Raw genomic sequence first — 11,158 nt, forward strand, 5'->3', positions numbered from 1 at the left:
TACTATTGTGCCTTGGTGGTTAGGTCCCAAAAGAGCTAGCAGGATCCAAAAGTTCTTCAATCTCTCTAAAGATGATGTTTGCCAATATTTTGTCAGAAGACCTTTAAACAAAGAAGATAAAAAGCCCAGGACCAAAGCGCCTGAAATTTATCCTCTTATTACTGCGTGTGTCCTACAACATGACTGCTGATGTACTGCTCTGAAGAAACAGTGTACTAAGAAAAATGAGGAGGCTGCAGAATATGCTAAACTTTTCACTAAGAGTGAAGGAAGCCAAAGAAAAAGGCCAGGAACAGATTATAATAAGAGATGTAGCCTGTCCTTCACTGAAGATCTTCTACTTCTAAGACTGAGTCCAGTTAAAAACAAGTGTTTAAAAGGAACAAATAAATAATCACTCTTTGAAAAAAAATAGTACTAAAAAAAAAAAAAAACCTACTGAAATGTAGTAGAAAGAAAAGGGAAGCACCAGGGTGGGCAAACTTTAAAAAGAAAAAAAAAAGAAGCTGGGAAGATGACTCAGTGACCAAGAACACTTGCTGCTCTTGCAGGGGACCTCAGCAAATCCTATGTCAGGCTATTCAAAATGCCCTATAACTCTAGCTTCAGGGTATCTGTGGCCTCTGGACAACCCCCCCACCCCAAAGCAAATCATTTTAGAAAGATAAAGTATTGGATCCGTCTTATTTTCAGCTTGGAGAAGGGCAGTTGCACACAGGAGGTGGAGCATCGAAGCATGTGTTCTGTGTCTCCTGTTGTCAAGCAGGTGTGGTAGTCAAATATGCAATGTCAGCCAGAGCTGCCCCCCTTCAGGGGCTTCCTTTTGTAGTACCAACTAAACCTTGCAATTGGTGTAGGCCCCTCCCCCCAAACCCTCCTTAGATTCTTCATTGTACGTTCTAGGGTGTCCTTTGCTCTCTTTGGGGTTATTTCTCAAGTACAGATCTGTGCTGTGGAGTACTGCCTTCCTGCCACCAAACCCAGCTACTGCCAAGTTTTGATGCATGTACACATTGTATTACCACATTTAAGTCTGCTCTTGAAACATTTAAATTTACTACTGCTATGTATTCAAATTATTCAGCATTAACTTTGTAACTTTATATCCTTGATCTACCCATCCTCATCTGTCTTGCACCCCCTGAATCCCTTATTCAGTTTTTGATAACTACTCCCAATTCCATAAGATAAACATTTTAAGATTCATCAAGTGTCACCCTGTGATACTTATTATCTTTTTGTGCCCATCTTCATGTAAGTGGAGATCTCTAGTTCTACCCTTATTGTTACAAGGGAAAGGATTTCATCTTTTCAATGGCTGAATAGCATTTCATTGTACATATGTTATCTTCTTAATCAGTTTGATTGAATACTTAAGTTGTTTCCATTATGTTTATTTATAAGTCAATACTTTAAGTTTATTTTTTAGAAAAAGACTTATTTAGCCAATGGATAAATATAAATGTGGATGGTAGATCTATCTACCAAACTGAATGTACTTGTTTGCCTTAGTTGGGCAGCAATTTGGAATGACATCCAAGTGGACCTCTGGTGTGTTTCATATAAATTCTTGAAATGTCCATGAGAGTTCCTTTATTACTGAATTGATCCATATGGGTTTTAATAAAGGGTGTTTTAATTTGTGACTTAACTTGTATCACTAGATGAATACCTAGGATATACTTTTCAGATATATTTTAAAAAGAAGAAGACAAATTACTACTAATAGTGTCACTGAAGAAAATTTTCTGACCCATCTTTTGACTTAACTGTTAAAATTGATTACATTTCTTTTTTTCAGGGTGACTGTCGTTCCTACAGTTATGTGTGTGGAATTTCCAGTAAAGATGAACCTGACTGGGAATCTCTTATGTTCCTTGCCAAGCTTATACCCCGAATGTGTCATAACATTAACAGGTACATTCTACAGGTATTTTAAGGTCTTTGGTTAATGAAAGGCTACAGGGCTTAATTGTACATGTATATAAGAGATAATAGATGATTGATTCTGTAGTGAGCAGCTGTTTGTAATTATGTACCTTGGTTAATTTTCTTGGTTAGGGGAATACTTAATATTCCATATTTTGGTCCTTCATCACAGTACAATTATTTTGCTTATTTAAGAAAAATATTTAAAGAATAAACAATTTGGGGGGCTTGCTAGATGGCTCAGTGGGGAAAGGTACTCGCCACTAAGCAAATGACCTGAGTTTGATCCCTGGAACTCTCTTGGTAAAAGGAGAGAAGAAACTTTCACAGGTAATCCTCTAACTTCCATATGTGATATGACATATGTATCTGAAAAAATAATTCTTTTTAAAGATAGCTATGCTGGCTAGTTTATTATATCAATTTGACCCAAGTTAGTCATTTGGGAAGAGGGACTTTGAATTGGCAAGCCTATATTGATTTTTCTTAATTAGTGATTGATGTGGGAGGGCCCAGCCCATTGAGGGGCTGCCTTTGGGCTGGGGATCCTGGGTGCTGTAAAACAGGGGACTGAGCAAGCCAGAAAGTAATGTTCTTCCATGGCCTCTGCATCACTTACTGGATTCCAGGTTTCATCTCTGCTTGAGTTCTTGCCCTGCCTTCTTTTGATGATGGACTGTTGCCTGGTAGTATAAGAAATAAACCCTTTCCTCCCTAAGTTGTCATTAGTTACGGTGTTTTATCATAGTATTAGAAACACTAACAAGAACAGCAGCAGATTGGTGCATCTGTGGGCTAGAGAACGGCTTTGGGCCAGTATGGTTGTGGCTTTTGGAAAAGGTAATTAAAATTGAATAATGTTGAGAAAGGCGATAAAGTTTTTGTTTAGAATTGTGCCCAGTGCTGCACTGTGGGAAAGGGAGGGAAGCATAAGACTAGATGGAATCTCCATGGTCTGTGGTTAGGAGACACGTCAGGCCACGGGATTCTCTTACACAGATGAAGGATCTGGAATTCCAGCAGTGTATCCTTGGAACAGGAGAGGGAGAAAATGCAGATTTAACAGCTTATCTTTAAAAAGGCTACTAATGATTAATAAATACTGCCTGTTTATTACAAAACAAATATTGTGTGTCTTTTAATGTTTACCATAATGTTGTTGTTTCAGAGCTTAAAAAGCTTACAGAAAGTTTTTATTTGACAGTCTAGAGGTCAGTGAAATTGACTTGTAATAAAGTGAATGTGGTCTCTCAAAGTAGCAATCCTACTTCCATCACTCCAGTCGTTGCTTCTCTTTGTAAGATAGGGCTGGACTTAACTCCTGATGCTCACCTCCTCACAGTGGTGAGGGTGCTCCCTCAGAGATTGGGTAACACTTAGTTTTATGTCATGGGTTATGTCTGTATGCTTACTAATCCCTGGGGAAGTCTCACTGTTTCAGAACCAAGCAGGACTCCCCTGTGTGTCTGTCTGAGCATTAGCCTCTCACAGGCAGTGGTTCAAGGTGAAGTAGTGTCCATCTGTATTATTCTTAACTATGCCAATTAATTAGAATCCCCTGAATTCAAAGTGCTTCCTCTTACAGAAAGGCAGTTTAATGTGGTTTGTCAATAATATCAAATAAAGAATATTTAACATTTTTTACTAAAAAATTCATTTATTGTCAGAAGTGCTGATTAAATCTTATTGCAGAGTTGTCTCTTTCCAGTTATTTTCATGAATATTATTTGCTTAACCAACAATAGTTGATAAAGACTTCTTTTGTCTTTTGTTTACTATAGAAACTTGAAATGTACCCGTTAGTGTTAATTCAGAATGGTTGGTGTGTTCAAGCCCAGGAGAGAGTTGGGAAAGCCAGACTTCCAAATCTACAGGAACATGCCACCCTGAACTGTACTGAGGTGAACCAGAGTTCCAAGACAATTTTTCACCTATGTTTTCTCTGATGTGTTTCCATCTAGAGTTGTCTATATTTTTGGCCCACCAGTTAAAGAACCTCCTACAGATGTCACTCCCACTTTCTTGACAACGGGGGTGCTCAGTACTTTACGCCAAGCTGACTTTGAGGCCCATAACATTCTCAGGGAGTCTGGTAAGTGGCTCGTCCTCTTTATCACTGCACACTACAACAAGATTTTTCAGATGTTTGCCCTTAATTTCTAGCAGTAGGATGTAGCTCTTGCTTTTTGTTATAGGAGGTTCCATAATACTGCTTTTCAAATAAAATTAGTTTATCTTTGTGGCCATTTACAGACACCCAGAGTAGCAAAAAATGTGCGTAGCCATGCTTGTGTTGAGAGCGGCTGAGGTGGACTACAGCAGTACTCTTCTTGTTTCAGCTTGCAGACAAGTGTTCTTGTCACTGTCTTGCTGTTGTATTTTCAACATTTGCAGGGTTGTTTGTTAATGATTTTGCTATTGAGAAATCATCCTGCAGTGTAATACTGAAGAGCTAGCTGGACCCCTGAACACGAGGAAGCTGTGGTATGCCTCATCTAAAGAACTATGTGTTAAATAAGTCAAGGCAGGTGTCATAGTCATTGATTGTGAGTTCAGTGTTGATAGATATAAAATAAATCTTAAATTAGGTGTCTATAAACAGAAATACACTTAAAGCTTGGTTTTACAGAGAGTAAAATTTGACCCACGGTTTATAGCTACCTATCCTTATATTTCACCTGGGAAAGTGGGCTGTCCCATTCTCCCACGTGCCAAGAGTACAGATGTGAACTACCACATCTACATAATAAAAGTCCTGTTGCATCCACTGTCAGTGCTGTATTTGAATTAGGTGTGTGATGAGTGTGTCTCAATGTGTGCAAGTGGTAGGAGGAGAGAGAGAGATGCTGGAGATTCTTTGTAGGGTTTCCTTGAGCTAGGTTAGAGTATTTCTCCAGAGTGTGGTGATGATAAGCACTGTATGTTCCTTTCTCTAGGGTATGCTGGGAAAATCAGCCAGATGCCAGTGATTTTGACCCCACTACATTTCGATCGAGATCCACTTCAGAAGCAGCCTTCATGCCAGAGATCTGTGGTTATTCGAACCTTTATTACTAGTGACTTCATGACTGGTATACCTGCAACACCTGGCAATGAGATTCCTGTAGAGGTAATTTATGTTACTTCCAATATTTACATCAATGCCTCATACATTACGTAGTACAGTGATACAAATAGGCTGTGACAAAGTTTATGTTTTTAGGATTGATTTTTGTAAAATAGATTCTCTCATTTTTCCTTTCTGTCTCTACTTATTTATTTATTATTTAATACAGTGTAGCTGAAAGGGACTTTACATCTAATACAGCTTCCAGATGTATGCTTATTTTGGTTACTACATGGAAAGTAACCTAGTCCTGCTGACTTTTAGTTGCTATAAATAGTTTTCTTATATAAAGGACATAATCCTAGGAGTGGAGATGAGTTGGTTTTTTTAAGAAACAAGAATGAGATTTGATGGTATTAACAATTATTTTCTTTATTTAAAGATGGAGTCTTATGTATCTTGGGCTGTAAAGATGGGAGTCTTATGTATCTTGAGCTGTTCTTGAACTTCTAGCTGAGGATAACCTTGAACCTCTGAGGGATAACTTTGAACTTCTGATTCTCCTGCCTTCTCCTAAGTGCTGGGTTCTAGGAATGTGCTACCTTGTGGGTGATTGAATCCAGGGTCTTGTGCATGCTAGATAAACACTGTAGCAATTGAACCCTACGATTCTATTTTTTCACCACTTTCCTTGTCTTTCCACCAAAGTGTTCCAAGGGAGTTATTTATATAGCAGCAGTGAAAAGTTGAACTGAGACTTTAATTAGTTGAGCTGTTCTCTAGTGCTCTAGTGTGTTAGGCAGGGTCTTGCTGGATGGCTGGTTGGGGAATGTTTAGCATCTGTTTTTCTTATGGCCCATTTTGTCAGATCTTCAAGGCAGTCAAGGGATCAAGCTGTCTTTGACAAAGGATATTATAGAGTGCTTCGTGTGACATTTGGTAGTGTTGGAATTATTTGTTATACAGTGACATTGCTTGGATGCTGCTGCCATGTCAACACTTTGAGGAGTACTGACTTTAAGTCACTGTACCTATAGAGAGAAATAATCTACGTTTAATCAAAGCTGTCCCTCTTAAATGGAGAATGATAACCAAAATAGTTCCTTTAAATTTTAAGGTACAAGAATAAGCCCTTTAGGATTATTGAATCATATTATTATTATTATTATTATTATTATTATTATTAATCATTCTTTCTTGTAATCTTTGTTTTGTAAACAGGTGGTATTAAAGATGGTCACTGAGATAAAGAAGATTCCTGGAATTTCTAGAATTATGTATGACCTAACGTCAAAGCCCCCGGGAACCACTGAGTGGGAGTAATAAATGTGTTATTGTTGAAGAAGTGTGTGCAGTTGAGGCTCATTAGAAACCACTTGTTAATGACATGCAGTGCTGTGAACAATGTTGCTGAAGCAGCTCCTTCATATCTGAGTTCTCATAGCAGCGATACATGGCTTAAGTGCTGAGAGGGCATGATTAAAGGGAATGAAGAGTTTGTATGTGTGGGTAAATAATCAAGGCCCCATTGCACATGCAGACAGATTGCTTGCTTCTGCCTCACTCTCTTATGAACTCTTGATGTCTGTCTATGACGATAGGTGGCTGTGGCTTCTGTCTACTTGCTATTAGAAACATCCTTTAATTACCATTATGGCTTACTATGTGTGCCTTTTGGAGAATCCGAATTTTCCTGTAAGTAATTTTATTTCTCCAAAGGGCAAGGAAGAGCTGTACATACCATAGAAAGGAATAAGAAAGCTGTTTAGACACTTTTAGGCAGGATACTAGGGAAGTAAAATGTAAGATTCTTCCACGATGTAGAACACCAGGAATTTATCATGGAAGTTCTTAGAGTGTGACTATGTTGTCACAGCCATGGCAGGAAGGACCTGAGTGCTGTCAGCCTTTCAAACCATGTTTCATACAGATGCCATGCTTTTCACGTTCGTCTTGTTGATATAAACAAGGAGTTTATCCTCCAGCCTTGTGTCACTAGCTCCAGCAGCTGTGTAGAAGGAGTTTTTACTCTCTTCTCACAAGAGGCTTTCTCAAAAGGTTAAGATGAGAATGTGTTCTTTTTGTTTGCCTGGTCAGAGGACTCGGTCACAGAAGCCATGATCCATCCCTGCCACATCTAAGTGGGAGAGGAAATATTTCTATTACTTAGGAAAGAGCTGTAAATGACACCTAGATCTGCAGACAGGCTTATTGCTTCCTGCGCAGAAGTCTCAACTGATGTCAAGTATTTGCCAGCCCATTTTCTGCTGGCTTCTGGGGAGAGTTCAGGGCCAGTGCAGGACTTGGTGCCATTGCCAACAGTTCCTTACAGGTTCTTTATGACAGTCATGCAAGCCTGGGAAAGGCAGTAAAAAGACTCACTTTACCTCAGGTTGCTGTCTGTTGCCTAGTACCAATTTCTATTTGGGATTCAGTGTTAAATAAAACAAAAGGATATATAGCAGAAATCATCTTTCCTGGGTAGTCCAGAGGATAGCCAGAAACTACTGTTGAACCAAGAGGGAAAGGTCCCTCTGTAGCAGACATCCAGACCTGAACAAAGTATTTCCTTCTACAGAAGGTTAAGTGTTCCTTGTCTGTCCTGGTGAGGATGCTCTCCTGACGGACTTCTAAAAGGAGGATGTGATAGATTTAAGCAGATTGAGAGTTGTATTATTTCTGAATGGGAACTAACCTGTATAAAATGCTTACCAAGGTGTCAGTGCATGTTCGATACATAAAAACCCTTCCTGTTGTAGCAAAAATGTCTGTGGTATAAACAGCAGGAATTCGGAAGAATATATGAATGTTCTTTCCCTGAGGTCTGTTTTATGGCTCACTGTTTATTGCCATACTCTGTAAAACTGGTCATGTGGTTATATACATTTAGAAGTGCTGCTCACTTGTAGTCTTTGCATTCTGGACATTGCTGGTATATATGATCCTCAAATCTCAGACCTATTAGAATTAAAATGTATTTAGTGTTTTTCTAATGCATTCTCTTAAATGTCTTTTTATGTAATCCTTACTCTGGAAAAAATAACTTCTTCAAAACATACCTGCACATGACATAGAAACTTTCTGGGATTGAGAGATTATTTTCATCTTACTGTCTGTCTTCTTGTGTGGTCATTTTTGCCTTGTACTGTATTGCTTACTTGATAACGTCATAGTAGTTCATCTGAGCTGCTGAAAATCTTACAGTCAAGGAGACAGACTCATCTTGGAAATGGTTACCAGTGACTCTAAGAACCAACTGCCAGGTTTTCTTGGATGTTGCCATCCTTCTATTACATGTATTCCAGCCCTCAAATCATATGACCTTACAGGTTGCTCAGATAATCTATCTAAATGACAGGATTGTACTGTTTCTCCATCTTGGAGTAACTGTGTGCAACCATAAATCATAAAAGTTGATTTCCTTGCTTTGTTTGGATTTAGCTATTGATGGCCAGTTTCAATGAATAACTGAAGTCTACTTTATATTGAAAATAAGGATATTCAAGTGAAATAGGCAACACTGTCCATCTGGCTTTTTTGCCTTGCTGTTAAATAGATGGTGGACCTGGACAAGTCATGTTTAATCCATTTACCTCATCTTACGAAGTTCCAACATCAAACCAAACCCTGAATATTCATTCTTACTCTCCTTGAGACAGAATTTATGTAGCTCAGTCTCAGGTTCATCATGTATTAGAGGATGGCCTTGAATATCTGACCTTCCTCCACCTCCCTAGTGCTGGAATTAGAGGTATGTACTCCTGTGTCCAGTTTATGCTATACTGGTGATTGAACCCAGATCCATGTGTACGCTGGGCAAGCACCCTACCAACTGAGCCACATGCTTAGGTGCATTCTTAGTTATAAACAAGAAAGTGTAACAGGAGACAGTGGAGAAGCTGGATAGTTCTTATACTTTTAAAACCCACATTCACCGCCCCACCGCTGCCAGCTGAAGAACATACATACCATCAAGATTTGGTCGTGTCAGATACCTGAAAATGCTCATTACAGTGTTTGTGGACCAGTCTCTCTACTATGTTTTTAGAAGAGCTGCCAGAGTGTGTTTCAGCTTTGACAACAAATACTAGTCATAACTATTAGCTGTTGGCAGAGCAGGAGCTGGAATTCAGACTTTCTGATTCTGTGTTCAAGAGGTAGACTTTATCTCTGTACAGCTAATCGGATCAATGACTGTCATGGTATTGTCTCTCACAGGAGTTCTGGATGTCCCATTGCCTTTCAGAAATGTCACCATTTCTGACATTTCTCACTCCCAGTGTTCTGACTGCCTCTCACACTGTTCTCTCGCATGACACCCCCCCCCCCCACACACACACACAAACACACTCTTGTCTTTTCTCTGAGGATCTTCAGAGTGCTGTTGGAAGGCAAGCCTTCATGGTTACCCCAGTGGTATGTATTCTTTTAATTGGCCCAAGTCTAGATTTAACTGGAAACTGAGTACAGGTTCAGTGTTTTCGACCTGGGAATTCTCTCTTGTCTTGATTGAAGTAGCTGTACCAGATGGCAGAGGAAAACTCTTGTCACATGAGGCTTTCACCACAGTAATGGCTTTATGAACATTTAACAGCTAGATGAGGAGTTCCCAGAGTGTCAGGATGCTACCTTTCAACAGCAGACATGCTGTATACAGAAGTCATATCCCATGGAAATATTAACCTTAAGTGGATTCCATCCTCGGTTGCTGTTGCCTGAGGAATTAAAAAAACAGACAAAACTCAGATGTGACTAAATTAGAGTTGAATGGGGATGGTCCCCACCCCCAGTTTTAAGTTTCTCAGTGGGAAGACGTTACTTTAAGGGATATACCTGGCCTCTTGTTAGAGTTTAAACTCCTATTCAAGGTGAGGAATGAAGCCTGGAGAGTTTTGCTGATATCCACATTAACTAAGTTCAGGTCATGGGGCCACATTTTTTTGATTAATTGCATCCATGCTTCAGAAGTCAGCGTACTAGCCTGTGTAGGTAGGGAATCTGTCAGACAGCTGACATCTTGACCCACGTGAGAGTCGAACAACTGCATGGACTCACCCTCTGTTTTCCTACTCCTTTTCATTTTCTCTTGACAAGAAGGTGTCTACCCTGTGTTGTCGCCATCTCCGTTCCAAGACTCCTTTGTCATGAACTAAGACTGCTATTCCTGTGCCAGCTGAAGAAGCTTTAGGAGTGTGCCTTGTGATTAGCTGTTAGAACTAGAGATGCCTTCTCAGTTAGAGTCGTTTAACGGCACCGTCATAACTTATTTAAGGTCTTTGTTTCCTGTAAAACTTGTGGCAGCTTTGGGCCTTGTTTATAGTAAAGTCACAAGACTTTAGGGAGGCTGGTTATTTCTTTCATATGTTACATTCAGAAGCACCAAAATGAGTTGTTGAGAAACCTGAACCTCAGTAATCTAGTAGAGTCACATACCTTAAGTTAGTTTTGTCTTTACATTGACTGTGGTGACTATTACAACCTTGACATTTAGATGAAATGAATGTAAACATCCTCTGAACGTATTTTTTATAAAGCACTATTTTGTTAATTGAAATGAATAGTATAGTTTTTGTGAATCACTATGTAATTGTTAGTGACATGCTGCCATGTCTTTTATGTTGCAATGATTTGGCTATAAAATCAATTTGCTAAATTAATGTGAAATGACTAAAATTTCTTCTGTCTTCAGTGAAGTTCATAAAGGGGGAAATGATGATTTCATAATTTGTCACTAAGTCTTGGTGTTTATAAAAATGGGAAGCAAGAACAAAAAGAACAGGACATGTTCAGGTTGTCAAGAAATTGCATATATCATCAGGAGTTCTGGACAAGAAACTTAATCAACTTCCAATAAGTGTGTAGGGATATGTCAACATCTTGTTCAGTGTTAACAGTGGACACAAATCTTTGGGTAGCTTTTTAGTTAAATGAGCAGCTAAAGATGTATAGATGCATGTGTGCTTTTAAGATTCGCCATAAACATTGTGTTCTGAGTAGTCATGTAAGTCTTTAGTTTCTCAAAATATAGATTAGCCTTACTCATCTGTGTATTTATTTTGTAGTGCTGGGAGTCAGACCCAGTGTGTTTGGCCTGATAGACAAGCATTTGTCCACAGAGCTGCATCACCAATGCTGTGTTCTTTACTTGTCGGAACTGTGTTATGAGCGGTACAAACCCATGTC

General features: G+C 39.1%; 1 protein-coding gene across 5 annotated transcripts in view; it reads left to right on the forward strand.

Annotated features, from left to right (window-relative positions):
- Gmps (guanine monophosphate synthase) overlaps positions 1-6,320 on the forward strand; it is a 65,134-nt gene extending 58,814 nt beyond the window's left edge. For all 5 annotated transcript variants that reach the window (XM_076574189.1, XM_015989665.3, XM_076574188.1 and 2 more), the window contains 4 exons: positions 1,802-1,917; positions 3,891-4,021; positions 4,866-5,038; positions 6,197-6,320. In XM_076574189.1, coding sequence (XP_076430304.1) covers positions 1,802-1,917; positions 3,891-4,021; positions 4,866-5,038; positions 6,197-6,298 — 522 coding nt within the window. In that variant the 3' untranslated portion in view covers positions 6,299-6,320. The remainder of the gene's footprint in view (positions 1-1,801; positions 1,918-3,890; positions 4,022-4,865; positions 5,039-6,196) is intronic.
- Positions 6,321-11,158: the final 4,838 nt, after the last annotated feature.

This window comes from Peromyscus maniculatus, chromosome 6, assembly GCF_049852395.1.
Source record: "Peromyscus maniculatus bairdii isolate BWxNUB_F1_BW_parent chromosome 6, HU_Pman_BW_mat_3.1, whole genome shotgun sequence".
NCBI lineage: Eukaryota > Metazoa > Chordata > Mammalia > Rodentia > Cricetidae > Peromyscus > Peromyscus maniculatus.